Source organism: Anolis carolinensis, chromosome 6 (assembly GCF_035594765.1).
Source record: "Anolis carolinensis isolate JA03-04 chromosome 6, rAnoCar3.1.pri, whole genome shotgun sequence".
Classification (NCBI taxonomy): domain Eukaryota; kingdom Metazoa; phylum Chordata; class Lepidosauria; order Squamata; family Dactyloidae; genus Anolis; species Anolis carolinensis.
The window spans coordinates 119,680,890-119,698,222 of NC_085846.1; the positions used below are offsets into that span (position 1 = coordinate 119,680,890).

At 46.7% G+C, this 17,333-nt stretch overlaps 1 protein-coding gene across 1 annotated transcript; it reads right to left on the reverse strand.

The window, feature by feature from the left end:
* Positions 1-587: 587 nt before the first annotated feature.
* Positions 588-16,439, reverse strand: tmem176a (transmembrane protein 176A). The gene is made up of 7 exons (XM_062958224.1): positions 16,271-16,439; positions 13,139-13,440; positions 10,095-10,235; positions 9,789-9,842; positions 4,529-4,750; positions 4,128-4,238; positions 588-1,143 (listed from the first exon to the last, which is right to left on the reverse strand). The coding sequence occupies exons 2-7, from the start codon at positions 13,400-13,402 to the stop codon at positions 1,042-1,044; spliced, it is 894 nt and encodes a 297-aa protein (XP_062814294.1). The 5' UTR covers positions 13,403-13,440; positions 16,271-16,439; the 3' UTR covers positions 588-1,041.
* Positions 16,440-17,333: the final 894 nt, after the last annotated feature.

A 17,333-nucleotide genomic window follows, 5' to 3' on the forward strand; every position in this document is an offset into this window, starting at 1 on the left:
TGATGATTATTATTATTATTATTATAGAATCCTAGAGTTGGAAGGGACCTCCAAAGGCAATCCAGCCTGCCTGGCAGTAGGGCACTGTCTAAGCCTTCCCCATAGATGGCCATCCAGCCTCTGCTTAAAATTCTTCGGAGAAGGAAGGGGACTACATCACCATCATGATCGAACCCTAGATTTAGAAAAGACCCAATAGTCAGCCAGTCTAGCCCCTTCCTGCTTAAAGAAAGGCGCAATCTAAGCTCTCCGAATAGATGACCAGCTTCTGCTTGAAATCCTCTGGAGAAGAAACGTGACTCCACCGCACTCTGAGGCATCCGCAGATTCTTCTCAGAGAGGAAGCCTGTTTTAAAGAGAATTAAGAGAGCCCCTTCCCCTTTGGCTGACCTTCCCAGCTCAAGGCAAAAAGCACGTGGAATATGTGAAACATGGACCAGGACCACCAAGCATGTTCAGCCTGGGGCTCCAGAAGAGCAGCCCTTCTGCTCAGGCGGAGGCATTAAGGCCCAGCAAAGGGAGGCCTGCCGCTGAAACAGGCCCATGCGCAGACTTGGAGCAAAGCCAGACAATAATGACGCCAAAGGGAAGGAATTCACTCCCAGCTTTTATTCAGCATTCTATAAAATGAAGCCAGAAGGAAAGGTCACCCTCCAAAAGCCAGCCAGCTGAAAATTGCACAAGTTTTAAGACGATACTGATCACATCGGGCTTTCTCTTCATCCGCATACAAAATTGTCTTGTTGGTTCTATGCAAAATACTGGGTTTCCTGCTAAATATGAAAAAAAAAATGATACACTGCATATATGATTACATGGCGTTCCCCCATAATTTGCAATATGATTAAGGTATTTGCACAGAGAGAGGGGAGGTGCACGTGGGATTTTCCGCTAAATAGGAAGAAATTGATGCATTAGATATTGGGTTTGCATGTGCTCACGACTACACAGTGCCCCACCATAGTGTGCCCAGAGGGGCCATCGATATAATTAAGGCATTTGCACAGAAAGGGGAGGGGAGGGGGGCACATGGGGTGTGGCTCAAGCAGCGTCCCCCCCTCTCTCCGGATCTTCCTCGTTGCCATACGGTGGGGGTGTTTCCTGCTGCACAACGGCGTTGTAGTCACAGTTGTCCACCCTGGCCTGCAAGGAGAGAAAGCACCGGATCAGCACTAAGGAAGGATCTTCATTCATCCATACCTCACAACCTCTGAGGATGCCTGCCATAGATGTGGGCGAAACGTCAGGAGAGAATGCTTCTGGAACATGGCCACACAGCCCGAAAGACATACAACAACCCTGTGATTCTGGCCATGAAAGCCTTCGACAACACATTGATCTTCATTCACTTACTGTGTAACCCTCCAAGGCAGTGTTTCTCAACCTGGGGGTCGCGAGAGAGATTTCAGAGGGGTCGCCAAAGACCATCAGAGAACACATATTTCTGATGGTCTTAAGAACCCAAATCCCTTCAGTATGTTCTGTTGGTCATAGGGGTTCTGTGTGGGAAGTCTGGCCCAATTCTATCATAGGTGGGTTCAAGGGGCTCTTTGATTGGAGGTGAACTATAAATCCCAACAAGTACATCTCCAAAATGCCAAGCTCTGTTTTTCTCAAACTCCACCAGTGTTCAAATTTGGGCATATTGAGTATTCATGCCAAGTTTGGTTCAGATCCATCATTATTTGAGTCCACAGTGCTCTCTGGATGTAGGTAAACTACAACTCCCAAACTCACGATCAATGCCCACCAAACCCTTCCAGTATTTCCTGTCGGTCATGGGAGTTCTGTGTGCCAAGTTTGGTTCAATCCCATCGTTGGTGGAGCTCAAAATGCTCTTTGATTGTAGGTGAACTATAAATCTCAGCAACTACAATTCCCAAATGTCAAGGTCTATTTTCTCCAAACCCCACCAGTGCTCACATTTGGGCATATTGAGGATTCGTGCCAAGTTTGGTCCAGATCCATCATTATTTGAGTCCACAGTGCTCTCTGGATGTAGGTGAACTACAACTCCAAAACTCACGGTCAATGCCCACTGAACCCTTCCAGTATTTTCTGTTGGTCATGGGAGTTCATTGTGCCAAGTTTGGTTCAATTCCATTATTGGTGGGAATTCTGGATGCTCTTTGATTGTAGGTGAACTATAAATCCCAGCAACTACAACTCCCAAATGACAAAATCAATCCCCCTGATGAGAGAACAAAGGAAGAGAAAAGATGAGGCAGCGTTCAGTGGAAAAAAGCTGTGCACATGCTCAAAATATGCTCAAAGTTTTAACTATAAACTAAGCGGCGTCCCATTTTTGGTGAGGCACTTCTTTCTGTTTCTCCACCCGAAAGGAAGAATAATAAATAAACCTGTCGAACGATCTCCTTGCTCCTAGTTTCTGAATGAAGAGAGACTGTAGAAGTTTTGGGGTCATAAAAAAGCCTAGATATCTATCTAACTAACCCACCGCAGATATCTCGTCTCTCCATACTCAAAGGAGAACAAGACAAATAGAGGACCGAGCCTTAGCTTGTCCTCAGGTACACTGTATAGAAAGAGATTTGTTTCTAAAAAGCACCAGCTCAGCAAGGAAGGTGATAGGAAGAAAGAACAGAGTGAAAGGCAGATGAAGAAACCAATAGAGGAAGGGATTCTCCCTGCCAGCTCATCTTCCTGACCAAGTCCTTGATGAGGACTATAAATTTGTGCCAGGCTATGTTTGCTCAGGTGTGGCTGCTGGAAGCAAACAAGCATCAGGTATGGGCAAGCTTCGGCCTTCCCTCCAGGTGTTTTGGACTTTGCCCGGCCACGCGTTGCTGTGGCTTATGGGAATCATTTGTTGGCCAGGTGAAATAGCAGCAAATAGCCTTCCAGCCTCAAAGCCTGGCCGTTTTCTGGAGTAGCACCCTCAATCAAAGAGCCGCCTTGAAGCCTGGCTACTTCCTTTGTAGGGGAATCATTGTTTGGCCAGCTTGAATTGTACTGAATAGTCTTGCAGATTGAAAGCTTGGCCGCTTTCTACAAAGGCCATCCTCGATAGGCCAGTTGAATGGGACAAAGTAGCCTCGTGCAGGTTTTCCATCTAGGGGAAATCTTGGTTGGCCTTGGCATTCTGGGTAATATAGCTGTGTGGAAGGGCCCTGAGTCGACACTGCCACATAATCCAGTTCAAATCGGATAATCTGTATTTTATAGGCAGTGTGGATGATGCCTAAGTGCACTCTGCCTCTGCTCGGAGCGCCATTTTAGTTGAGGGAGTTGCTAGGATACAAAGTGGGTGGGGCCTAAAGGCAGTGGGGGGGGGAGGCTAAGGGCAGCGGAGCCTACCTTTCTAACTGGCAGTTAGTGGGAGAAAGGCTCTTCCTCATGCTCTGTAATTTGGACTATTTTCTAGGTTTTTTTATTGAAAGGCATACCTTGGATGACTATGACTTTTGTGGCCAAATTTGGTGTGATTGGGTTCAGTGGTTTTGCTGGTTACTCCATAATAAAGTGCCACATTACAAACCACAAGCCAGGTTTACTTACCTTTCTTTTTAACCTGCATATTTATCATCCTGTTTTTTACTGTAGGCTCATATACACTGCGCTCGTAGTTTTTCAGGAGAAGGACCGGCCCACTCAGGGCGACATGGTGCCACCAATGCTGCCTGCCCTTGGGTTAATCCAAGGGTTCTTCCTTTGCGGAGGTCAGGTCTCCTCCTCTGTGCTTGCTTTGGTCCTCCCCGTGATGGGCTGCAAAGGCTCCCAAGAGATTCCCACAAACAGACCTCCTTTCTTCCTTCCTTCTTTCCTCCCAGCCTCCCTCCTTCCTTCCTTCCTTCCTTCCTTCCTTCCTTCCTTCCTTCCTTCCTTCCTTCCTTCCTTCCTTCCTTCCTTCCCTCCCTCCCTCTTTCCTTCCCCCTCCCTCCCTCCCTTCCTTCCTTCCTTCCTTCCTTCCTTCCTTCCTTCCTTCCTTCCTTCCTTCCTTCCTTCCTTCCTTCCCTCTGCCTCAAGTACTCAGAGAAGCCTCCCACAAGGATGGTAAAAACATCAAAACATCCGGGCGTCCCCTGGGCAACGTCCTTGCAGACGGCCAATTCTCTCACTCCAGAAGCGACTCAAGTTGCTCCTGACACGGAAAAAAAAAAAAGTACCCAGAAGCGGCGCCAGAGGAGCCGGAGGCCATATCCCAGGCCGAACAGGGAAATCAGAACAGCAACACCGGCAAGGACGAGGAGCATGATCCGCAATTCAAAGCTGAACATCTGGAGGGAGAAAGACACGGAATAGATTGGGAACAAGACCAGAACATCATGGAGAACACCACCCACCACTCCCCGACCACAAATGCCTGCCATGTTCTGGAACATAGTTTTCATGTGTGTCTGAGCCAGAGCATGTCCAACCAGCCCACCCCAAAGCAAAAGGACTTCATCCCCAGTCCTGCCAGTACGCCCACTGCAGGACTCCCAGAAGGCTGTGCAGCCTGTCAAGGCATGGAGGGCCTCAATCCGACCCAGAAGGTGACCCCCCCCCCCCCCCCCAACTTGCTCACCATGAATGACTCCACAAACATCTCGCATCTCTCCAGCCAGCTTCTGTCAGGGATGTAGCTCGGCGTCCCCTCTAGCCATCCATAAGATTTCCTCTCCAGGCTCCGACAGATATAGTCAGTTATATAGAAGTATCTGAAGTGCATGATTTCATTCAGGGTTTGCACGAAACCCACGGAGCCCGTCACCATGCTGGCCAGGTTGAAGAAGGTGGCCACGTGGACCTGGAGCAGGGCATTGAGGACAAGGGGAGGCACAAGGAAAGAGTGGGAGGAAGAGGAGGAGGAGTGTGTGAGATGGAGCAAAACTGAGGCCAGAGTCATAGGATCCTCCGGTTGGAAGATCCCTGATGGCCATCCAGTCCGACCCCATTTTGCCAGGCAGAAATCCACAATCAAGGCCCTAGGGACAGATCCAGCCTGTGCTTAAAAACATCCAGAGAAGAAGACTCCACCACACACATTATCGTAATTGTTGTTATTGTTAAGTTGATGAATACCCCACCTTTCTTCCCGTAAGGACTCAGTAGTGGCTAATCCACTATTCAACATAATCCACTATTGAACAGCTCTAGCTGTCAGGAGGTTCTTCCCCATGTTCAGGTGGAAGCTCTTTTCCTGCACCTTGAATCCATGGATCCATTGAGACCCGGTCTCCAGCGCAGCAGAGAACACGCTTTTCTCCTCCTCAACAGGGCATCCTTTCACAGATTTGAATACGGCTCTCGTGGCCCCGCATAACCCTCTCTTCTCCAAGATAAACATCTGCAGCTCCTCCGCTGCTCCTCAAAGGGATTTGTGGCTTCCAAGCCTTGGCCATCTTGGTGGTCCTTGTCTGGACCCCCCCCCCCCTTTTTTTAAAAAATAATTTTTATTCATTTTCAACAGGATTTACGAAAACATAAACAAAAACATAATTGCTAATTGCAATTGTGAGGGGAAGGGGAAATAGAATAAAGAGGGTATGGCAAGAAAAGATATGGATACTAGGAAAGATGAGTTAGTGATGAAAAAGGAAAAGTAAGGCAGGGGGAAAAAAGATAAAAAATAATATAAAAAATAAAAAAATTAAGAAGAAGAAAAAAGAGAAAATTTTTTGGAAATAACCAGGCAATGGGAAGTGATTTCCATTCGATTCCACAGGGTTTAGAGTTCCTTGAAATTATAGCACATATTTCCTAGGCCCTCTTCCTTGCTTTCCACACTGCTCTGTTTCCTAGCATGACTAATGTCATTAAAGCCATCTACTCAAAGGTAATGTGGCGTTTTTCTTGTAGGAACTTTTTGACTGGTGTCCAATCTGTCCTTTGTTTTTTGTACTGTCTTGTAATAAAAAAGTCATAGTGTCCATGTCCATGTAATCCCTTAATTTGATGATCCAAGAGTCTTCAGACGGAATTTCCTTCGTACGCCATTTTTGAGCTATTGAGGCTCTTGCTGCTGCTGTTATATATATATAAAAAAATCTTCATTTCTTTCTAAATGAAAATCCGTAATGTTTAACAAATAATAATCAGGTTTGAAATCAAAGTTCTTTTTTAAGATTTTTTTTTGAATACTGGTGGATCAATTTCCAAAAACCCTTAATCTCTTTGCATTCCCACCATACATGTAAGAAAGTCCCAATTTTCGTATTACACTTCCAACATTCTTTCTTTTGATTTTTATAGTACTTAGATAGTTCCATCTTGTCCATCTCCTTCTTGAATCGCTTTGCCCAGAACTGGAGACAGGGCTGTTATTCCAGGCGGGGAGATCTGACCGAAGCAGAAGAGAGCGGGAAAGTGCTTCCCTTGATCAAGGACACTAGGCTTGTATGGATGCAGCCCAGAATCGCATGGGCTTTTTCTGTTCAATTTATGGTCTACTAAGACTCTGAGATTACTTCCACATGTACTAAGCTGTGTCATGATTTGCAAAGACACTGTGTTGTGTGTGTTAACTGGAAAATGAAGTGCATGGAGCTGATTGGCTGAACCTGCAAAGACCTGGGGACTGATTTGATACTACTTTGGTTCTGCTGCTGCAGAACCAGTTTGGGCACGTTTTTCAATGCTGACTGAGGATTGCTGGTGAAGAGAGCAGTGTACTCAGAAAGGCCTTGCTATTTTGAGGCCTGTTTGCTGCTGAGAAAAGAGGGTGAAGAACAAGGACTGTATCCTTCTCTGAAGCAGATTTGTGGACTGAGAAAGGACTGTTTATGACTGTCAGCTTATGTAAGTGATCAGAGGGACCACTGTAAATACTACTGTTTTTGATCTCTTGGAATCAGTAATGTTCCAGTATTTCTTTGTCCTGCAAACCCGAGTGGCATGTTATTGTTCTGTGGGTGACTCTAGATCAGGGGTTCCCAAACTAAGGCCCGGGGGCCGGATGCGGCCCATCGAAGCCATTTATCCGGCCCCCATGGCACAAGGGCAGAAGGGAGTTGGGCTAAATGACCCAAGAGGTCTCTTCTCCCATTATTTATTATTATTATTATTATTATTATTATTATTATTATTATTATTATTATTATTATTACAAACACAACAAGATGAGTCCACAGCAGACACTCTGCTGGCTATTGAATTGGATCACACGTCGGACACTTCCCAAGTGTCTAGGACTGTGTAATGTATCGGTGAATAATGCGGGCAGATCCCAGTAAGGTGGCCTTCTGCAGCTGGCAGATGGTAATTTTGTCAGCACCGATTGTGTTCAAGTGCAGGCCAAGGCCTTTAGGCACTGCACCCAGTGTGCCGATCACCACTGGGACCATCTTGACTGGCTTGTGCCAGAGTCTTCGTAATTCGATATTTAAATCCTCATATCATGTCAGCTTTTCCAGTTGTTTCTCCTCAATCCTGCTGTCACCTGGGATTGCAACATCGACAATCTATACTTTGTTTTTTAACATGATTGTGAGGTCAGGAGTATTGTGTTCCAAAACCCTGTATTATTATTATTATTATTATTATTATTATTATTATTATTATTATTGTTGTTGTTATTATTATTATTATTATTATTATTAACATTGAGGCTGGGTGGCCATCTGTCAGGGATGCTTTGCTTGTGCTTTTGGTGCACAAAGGCAGAAAGGGGTTGGACTAAATGGCCCAAGGGGTCTCTTCCAACCCTTATTATTATTATTATTATTATTATTATTATTGTTGTTGTTGTTGTTGTTGTTGTTGTTGTTGTTGTTGTTGTTGTTGCTCGGTGGCCAACCATAGTCCGGCCCTCCAATGGTCCGAAGGATTGTGAACTGGCCCCCTGTTTAAAAAGTTTGGGGACCCCTGCTCTAGATCGTGGGCACACGTAAGCGCTTCCATTTATCATCATCAATCCGTAATAAGCTGCTCCTCATAGGAACTGGCTTCCAGGCTATTTTGGTCACCCTCCTCTGGACATTGTCCAAGTTCCTTCTCAAACTGTGATGCGCTGGACACAGTATCCCAGCCTCCAACCCTGGGACTCTCCCCACAAACGTGGCACCCTCCCCCCGCCTTTACTCTGTCATAAAATATCTAATGTTATGAAATATATATTATGTATGATTTGAGTGAGAAAGGTGTATGAATGTGGCCTAATTGGGCTGAAGATACCATCCTAAGGAATAAGGCCTGGAAAACTACAATTCATGGACTTGCTGATGAGACCTGTGACAAATGATTAACTCTTGACATTGCTGGCTTGATTAACTCTTGGTGGAAAACCAACTTGTTTACATTGCGAAAGACAATGGTTCTTTTAAGTAAGGAAGTCAACATGGTGGCTCCTTACGTTTGTCAACATTATTAAGGAAGCAAACAAGGCTCCTTGATAAGGAAAGCTAATTAAGCAATGTATACATCTGTCCAGGAACTGATGGAATCAACGGATTTTAGCTGTCTGTCAGCAATTTACAACTTTCAGAACCAAATCAACAGAAAATACTACATAAAGGACCCTTTGCTCTCAGGAAAGGTGTGTCAGACCAGCTGAACACCAGTTTCTGAACACCACGATGAACAGCCGTCTCCTCTCAAGAAGCTGATCAACCTCAACAAGAAGGATGGCAAGAATGCTTGAGGAATGAATGACGAATGAATGTTAGATTATATGTGTAACTGTTGATGCAATATCCCCTTTTCCCTATGTGACCAATATCTATATATATAAAAGAGTGATGGCATCAGGGCAGCGGACAAAACAACAAAACTAAAGGCCCCCCCAACCTCAAAATTTGACAACACAACCCATCATCCACAGCTCTAGGTTGATACAACAAAAAGAAAAGAAAAATAAAGTCCTAATTAGAGGAAAAGGAATACAGTAAAGTCTCACTTATCCAAGCTAAACGGGCCAGCAGAAGCTTGGAATATCTTGGATAATAAGGAGACATTAAGGAAAAGCCTATTAAACATCAAATTAGGTTATGATTTTACAAATTAAGCACCAAAACATCAGGTTATAAAACAAATTTGAGAGAAAAAGTAGTTCAATACGCAGTAATGTTATGTTGTAATTACTGTATTTACAAATTTGGCACCAAAATATCATGATATATTGAAAACATTGACTACAAAAATGGCTTGGATTATCCAGAGGTTTGGATAAGCGAGGCTTGGATAAGTGAGACTCTACTGTAATTGTTTTTATCCAATTGCTGCCAGTTAGAGGGCTAAGCTCCGCCCACTTGGTCTCCTAGCAACCTACTCAGTCCAGGGGACAGGCACAGTTAGGCCTCAGGCCTCTTCCACACTGCCTATAAGATACAGATTATCTGATTTTAACTGGATTATATGGCAGTGTAGACTCAAGGCCCTTCCACACAGCTATATTACCTATTTAGAATCTTATATTATCTGCTTTGAACTGGATTATCTTGAGTCCACACTGCCAGATAATTCACTTCAGTGTGCATTTTATACAGCTGTGTAGAAGGGGCAGTTCTAGGCAGATAATATAAGATTACAAATATACAGTAGAGTCTCACTAATCCAACATAAACAGTGTCCTCTATCCTCACCACTTTCACAGTACACAAACAACCAAATGCATACTAAACATAAAGACAACCATACAACAGACATTCAATACCACCACTACCTCAACAATTTCTCACCAACACCACCAGACAACGCCACAGCAATGCGTGGCCGGGCACAGCTAGTAATTATTCTAAAACCCAATACAGGAGTCTGTGTCTACTTCTTTCTCTGAAAGTGCCTAATACAACCTGTCTCACTCAAAGCGGAATAAAAGAACCTTTTAAAAGTACTTATGACATACTCACCCAGAAGCCCCCGCGTCTGGCTCCCACCACAGAAAAGATGCCAGCGACAATGAACTGCGAAGGAAAGAAACTGCAAAGTAAGCTAAATCCAGCTGGGCCAAAACCCTCCTCTCCTGCCTTTGAGATGCCCCCCCCCCTTTGTGATGTAATGCCCCCCTCCACTCCCAATTCGCTTCCATCCACAAGATGCCCAGTTGGAAGACCTCTCCCAAGTTGAGTAAAAATGTGCTTCCCTTTCTCCTGGTGCCACTAATGGGAGGGGGCCATAGAGATCACCACGAATGCCCCACCCACACCCACACTCACCGCACTCCCCGTCCAGAAGGCGGTTCCATCCAGGACGACGCGGTAGGGCACGAAGCCGAAGTTGTTGACCACTCGGGTGTAGCCCCTCGTGATCTCAACGCCCAGGGCCACGCAGAATGCGCCGAGGAGAATCAGGGCCCCCTGCAAGGCCAAGCAAAGAAGGGCTGGGCACCTCGGGAGGGCGGCATGGCGTGGACCGCAGCCCCAAACCAATGCCGCCTGGCCCGGCTCCCGCTGCCATGTGAAAGCCACCCTCTGCATGCCTATCGGCCTCTTCCCAGTAGACTCAAATCACAGCGAAAAAAATAGTACAAATAAAAAAAAATGAAAATTCACATCAATACATAATTCTTCAATAGGATGAATTCGTTAATGGCATATTGCTCATCGGCAATAAAACAGACAGACAGGACCTGCATATATATGTGCATAATAAATAAGGGAAATAAATGATAAAATCAAGGAAAAGCTTCACTCCTCTGGATGTCCCCCCAGCAACAGCAAGAGCATCCCTCTGGGCAGCTAAACCAGGCAATGCCAACTGGATGGCCCCCCACGAGGGTCTTCCTTCCTCCAGGGACAAACCCAAAATGGGCAACTTGGAAGTCCCAGAACAGACTCAGGAGCGGAGTGGGCAGATCAAAAGGCAACCTGGCAAAATGGCACGACCTAGAAGAATCCTCCACCTTGTGCGACTGTGGAGCAGAACACACAACTCTGCATCTGTTCGCTTGCCCACAATTTCCTGCCTCATGTACAGAGAAAGAATTGTTGAAAGCTACAGACAATGTGGTTGCTGTTGCCCTTTTTTTGGTTAACAATTATTTCGCTGCTGGTGTTCCCTCCATTTTAATCAGTTTTATACTAATGCAATGCTTTTGATACGAAATAAATACTTTCAGAAAATTGCATTGCACAGACCACATCAGCTCTAGTTTCTGATACAGAACATATGCCACCCAGTAGTCGCCATCTGCTCGCCCACAGGAAGCCATATTTGATCATCCAGAGCTGATGTGGTCTGCCAATGCCATTTTCTGAATCAACACCCCAAATAACCCCAGGAACAGGCCTCAAAATCGAGACACCAAGGCGCCCCAGCTTCCAGGCGCCTTATGGAATGGGAGGAGGAAGAGAAGCAGCCGTCAGGAGGCTTGTTGTTGCACCTGCCTTTCATGGGGAGTCAGCCTCTCCCCTCCAGACATTTATTTATTATTTATTTTATTTACAGTATTTATATTCCGCCCTTCTTTCTCACCCCGAAGGGGACTCAGGGCGGATCACATTATGTACATATAGGGCAAACATTCAATGCCCATAAACACATCGAGACACAGCAACAGACAGACAGACGCAGAGGCAATTTAACCTTCTCCTGAGGGGATGTTCGATTCTGGCCACAGGGGGGAGCAGCTGCTTCATCATCCACTCTGATGGCACTTCCTCATTCCAACGTTGTAAATTAGTTAAACTTGCCTCCCCACTTTTTATAAGTGGTACCTTATTTCCCACTTGATAGATGCAACTATCTTTCGGGTTGCTAGGTCAGCAACGAGCAGGGGCTATACTTTATTTTTAATTGACGGGTGCTCACCCCGCCACGGGCTGGCTGGCCTCGAACTCATGACCTCATGGTCAGAGTGATTTATTGCAGCAGCTGTTTACCAGCCTGCGCCACATCCCCGTTCCCATAGCACTATATGAGGGTTTCGCAAGACCAGTTGCTCTCGTCGCAACGGTGCAGTAACAGTGAGGTTGCGGGCCATATTTTAGTTCTTGCAGACCTCTCGGCCGTGGCCCCCATTCCGACTCTGGAACTCCCTCCCCAGGGAGATTAGGTTGGCTCCCTCTCTATCTTCCTTCAGGAAACAACTGAAGACCTGGATGTTTCAGCAGGCTTTCGGAGATACAGTCATTAATTAATCAGCCCCAGAGGGTTTTTAATCATCTATCCTTTGATGTGCTTTTAATGTAATTTTTTATCCTGTATTGTTGTTTTAATTGATATATTGCATTACTGTTTTATCTGTTTGATATTGTATTATGTTGCTTATATTTTGTGCTTGTGTTGTTTGGGCCTCTGCCCCATGTAAGCCGCCCCGAGTCCCCACGGGGAGATGGTGGCGGGGTATAAATAAAGTTTTTATTATTATTATTATTATTATTATTATTATTATTATTATTATTATTATTATTATTACCCTGTTTCCCCGAAAATAAGACACCCCCAAAAAATAAGACCTAGTAGAGCTTTTGCTGAATTGCTAAATATAAGGCCTCCCCCAAAAGTAAGACCTAGCAAAGTTTTTGTTTGGAAGCATGCCCAGCGCCTGCCAAACAATGCCAGAGCATGCAGGATTGGTAAATACGTACCATAGAGTGTTGTACATGGAAATATTAGTAGTAATAAGAAATTCTTGATAGGATTCCCAGTTTGTCTGGTTGTGCTGGTTTGTGATGACAACTACTGTACAGTATATAATAAATGTTCATTTTTTTTGTTCAACAATAAATGTGAATTCTTCTTCATGGAAAAATAAGACATCCCCTGAAAATAAGACGTAGCACAACTTTTGGAGCAAAACTTAATATAAGACACTGTCTTATTTTCGGGGAAACACAGTATTATGGAATGGGAGGAGGAAGAGAAGCAGCAGTCAGGAGGCTTGTTGTTGCACCTGCCTTTCATGGGGAGTCAGCCTCTCCCCTCCCGACATCCCCGTTCCCTTAGCACTATATGAGGGTTTCGCAAGACCAGTTGGTCTCGTCGCAACCGTGTAGTAACAGTGAGGTCGCGGGCCATATTTTAGTTCTTGCAGACCACTGGTGGTCCACGGACCACAGGTTGGGAACCACTGTTCTAACACGACACACAGCGTCCAAGCCAAGAGCTTCATTTAGCCCAATTCTGACCTAGAGTGGGTGAAGAGCATGTGCAGAGTCCTGTGTCCTCACAGATCCAAATCCCCATCCTGATGAATCACCTCTGCCCCACAAGAACCCCATCTCACTCGAGTCCCTCTTCGTCTCGAGTGGCTCCTTACCCCCAGCACTTTCTGCTCCCCGTCCGATCCGGCCCTGGCCCTGGGTCCATCCTTGGGGGTCAACGTGGTCTTGGTCGCCCCGGCTTCCTTGTGGGCGGGCGGCGAGGAGCGCCGGATGAATTGCACGCCCTTCCAAAGGGAGGTCAGGCAGGACTCCTGGTTGATGTGGATGTGGATGGCGGTGGGGCCGCTCCTGTCGCCACAGCCGTCGAGGGTCACCATGGCAGACCCCTCCTCCGCCTTGACCGTGCTGGGGGAACCCATGGCGCCGGGTGGGGTCTTGTGAGGACAAGGAGAAGGTCCTGAAGGAGAGAGAGACAGAGAGGCCAGGTGTGTGAGGCATGATCTCATGGCTTCTTGATTGGGTTTGGGTCGGGCTATTTATATTCGTACTTTGGACTCCAACTCCCACCATTCCTAACAGCCTCAGGCCCCTTCCTTTTCCCCCTCGGCCGCTTAAGCGGCCGAGGGGGAAAAGGAAGGGGCCTGAGGCTGTTAGGAATGGTGGGAGTTGGAGTCCAAAATCCCAAGGACCGGGATGTATAGTTCACCTGCAATCTAAGAGCACTCTGAACTCCACCAACAATGGACCTGGAACTAACTTGGCACATAGAACCCCCCAGCCCAACGCCCTGTAGCCGAGAAGTCAAGGCACAACCAAAGCCCTCCCAACAGATGGCCATCCAGACATAGATAGGATAAATACGCTGTACTCTATGATGTATCTATCTATGATATGTCAATGTAAGTTTATTCGCAACGCTGACAAAGGGGTTATGGGCCCAGCACGCTTCCGCATGTTATTATTATTATTAGTAGTAGTAGTAGTAGTAGCAGGCCTGGGGCTGTTGGGAATGGTGGGAGTTGGAGTCCAAAATCCCAAGGACCGGGATGTATAGTTCACCTGCAATCTAAGAGCACTCTGAACTCCACCAACAATGGACCTGGAACTAACTTGGCACATAGACCCCCCCAGCCCAACGCCCTATAGCCGGGAAGTCAAGGCACAACCAAAGCCCTCCCAACAGATGGCCATCCAGACATAGATAGGATAAATACGCTGTACTCTATGATGTATCTATCTATGATATGTCAATGTAAGTTTATTCGCAACGCTGACAAAGGGGTTATGGGCCCAGCACGCTTCCGCATGTTATTATTATTATTATTATTATTATTAGTAGTAGTAGTAGTAGTAGTAGTAGCAGGCCTGGGGCTGTTGGGAATGGTGGGAGTTGGAGTCCAAAATCCCAAGGACCGGGATGTATAGTTCACCTGCAATCTAAGAGCACTGTGAACTCCACCAACAATGGACCTGGAACTAACTTGGCACATAGACCCCCCCAGCCCAACGCCCTATAGCCGGGAAGTCAAGGCACAACCAAAGCCCTCCCAACAGATGGCCATCCAGACATAGATAGGATAAATACGCTGTACTCTATGATGTATCTATCTATGATATGTCAATGTAAGTTTATTCACAACGCTGACAAAGGGGTTATGGGCCCAGCACGCTTCCGCATATTATTATTAGTAGTAGTAGTAGTATTAGTAGCAGGCCTGGGGCTGTTGGGAATGGTGGGAGTTGGAGTCCAAAACCCCTGGAGGGCCCAAGGACCGGGATGCATAGTTCACCTGCAATCTAAGAGCACTCTGAACTCCACCAACAATGGACCTGGAACTAACTTGGCACATAGAACCCCCCATGACCAACAAAACATAATGGAGGTCTTTGGAGGGATTTATAGGAGTTATAGTTCACCTACATCCAGAGCGCACTATGAACCCAAACAGTGATGGATCTGGACCCAACTTGGCATGCATACCCAAAAAGCCCATATTTGAATACTGACAGATTTTGAAGGGAATTGGCCTGGACATTTTGGAGTTGTAGGTACTGGGATGTATAGTTCACCTGCAATAAATGAGCACTCTGAACTCCACCAATGATGGACCTGGACCAAACTTGGCACACAGAGACCCCATGACCAGCAAAAAATGCTGGAGGTCTTTGGAGGAAATTAATCTTGATTTAGGGGAGTTGTAGTTCACCTACATCCAGAGAGTACCAACAGATCTGAACTAAACTTGGCAGACATACCTGATAGGCCAAAATTTGATTACTGGATGGGTTTGGGGGGAAGTGACCTTCCTTTCTGGGAGTTGTAGTTCACCCACAAGCAGGGAAACTGTGACCTCCACCGATGATGGACCTGGACCAAACTTGGCACACAGAACTCCCAGGACTAACTCAACCTACTGGAGAGGTTTCAGGAGACTGACTCACCCGAGTGGGAGTTGTAGTTTACCCTACGGCCAGAGAGCACAAGGAACCCCACCCATGATGCACCCAAAGCACACTTGCCCAACATAACAAACTTTAAGTCCCGATGCAGTTTTCTGGGGTTAACAACCTACAGCACATTGAACCCCACCCATGATGCATCCAGAGCAAACGTGCCCAACATAACAGACTTTAAGTACTGATGGAGTTTCACCAGACATGGTGGGAGTTGTGGTTCACCCAAAACCTTACGCATTTTGTACAATTAAAAAATGACTTCTTCAAATAACCCGAGCAATGCTAGTATAGATATAAATCAAAGTCATGATATCTGCTTATCTATCTACGTATGTGTTTCCCAAGATGGCTCCCACGTCCAGAGAGACCTGTTGTTCAAGCAAACAACGGACCTGGACCAAGATGGGCTCACAGACCCTGCTAAACGACCATCGTTAAGGACTGCTGGGCTCTGTGGGCAGAGGATGATGGGAGCTGCAGCCCATCCACACCCATAGAGCCCTGTGAACCCCACCGAGGCTGAATCTGGACCAAACTTGGCACATCCCACCCCCCACCCACCCCCGAATGACCACCTCTAAACACTTGTGGGGTTTCAGGAAGGGGTGATGGGAGTGTAGTCCACCCATAGTGACCTAGAGAGCCATAGGACAGGAAATCCGGACCCAAACAAAGGCTGTTGATAACTTAAAAAGCATCCCATGACTCATCGCTGGGTCCCTATGCTAGTTTCCCATAAAAGGAAGAAGAGCCCCCCTCCCCCAGGCTTGAAGGAGAGGGAGAGGGAGGGGGGGAGAGAGGCAGGACCCCTGGAGAAGCCCCCTCCTCACCTGCAATGACTTCGGCCGAGGAAGAGGAAGAGGAGGAAGGCACAAGGCAAGCTGCTTGGCTGGAACTGGCCTTGGTCTGACGAGGAGGAGGAGGAGGAGGAGGAGGAGGAGGAGGGATTGTGACATAATCTGGTGGGGGGATTTCCCTCTGATTCACTTCCTTCTTAGAATCATAGAATCATAGAATAGTAGAGTTGGAAGAGACCTCATGGGCCATCCAGTCCAACCCCCTGCTAAGAAGCAGGAAATCGCATTCAAAGCACCCCCGACAGATGGCCATCCAGCCTCTGCTTAAAAGCCTCCAGAGAAGGAGCCTCCACCACACCCTGGGGCAGAGAGTTCCATTGCTGAACAGCCCTTCTCACGGTGAGGAAGTTCTTCCTGAGGTTCAGGTGGAATCTCCTTCCTTTCCTGTAGTTTGAAGCCCTTGTTTCCTTGTGTCCTAGTCTGCAGGGCAGCAGAAAGGAAGCCCCCTCCCTCCTCCCTAGGACTTCCCTTCACGTATTTGTACATGGCTATCATGTCTCTTCTCAGCCTTCTCTTCTGCAGGCTAAACAGGCCCAGCTCTTTAAGCCGCTCCTCATAGGGATTCTTGTTCTCCAGACCTTTGATCATTTTAGTCGCCCTCCTCTCGACGCTTTCCAGCTTGTCAACATCTCCCAGAATTGGACACAGTGTGATTCCAGGTGTGGTCTGACCAAGGCAGAATAGAGGGGAGCAGGACTTCCCTGGATCTAGACGCTATTCCCCTATTGATGAGGCCAGAATCCCGTTGGCTTTTTTAGCTGCCGCATCACATTGTTGGCTCATGTTCATCTTCCTCTCCACGAGGACTCCAAGGGCTTTTTCGCACACACTGCTGTCAAGCCAGGCATCGTCCCCCATTCTGTCTCTTTGCCTTCCATTTTTTCTGCCTAAGTGAAGTGGATGGAGGGGTCCAAAGTGGTTTGGGACGGAAAGGGCAGGATCCTGGGGTTGAGGGAGGTGGGCTAGATGACCTTTGGGGGTCCCCACTGAAGGAGCCTACAGGGCATGAATAATAAATATAAATAGTATTAAGAGT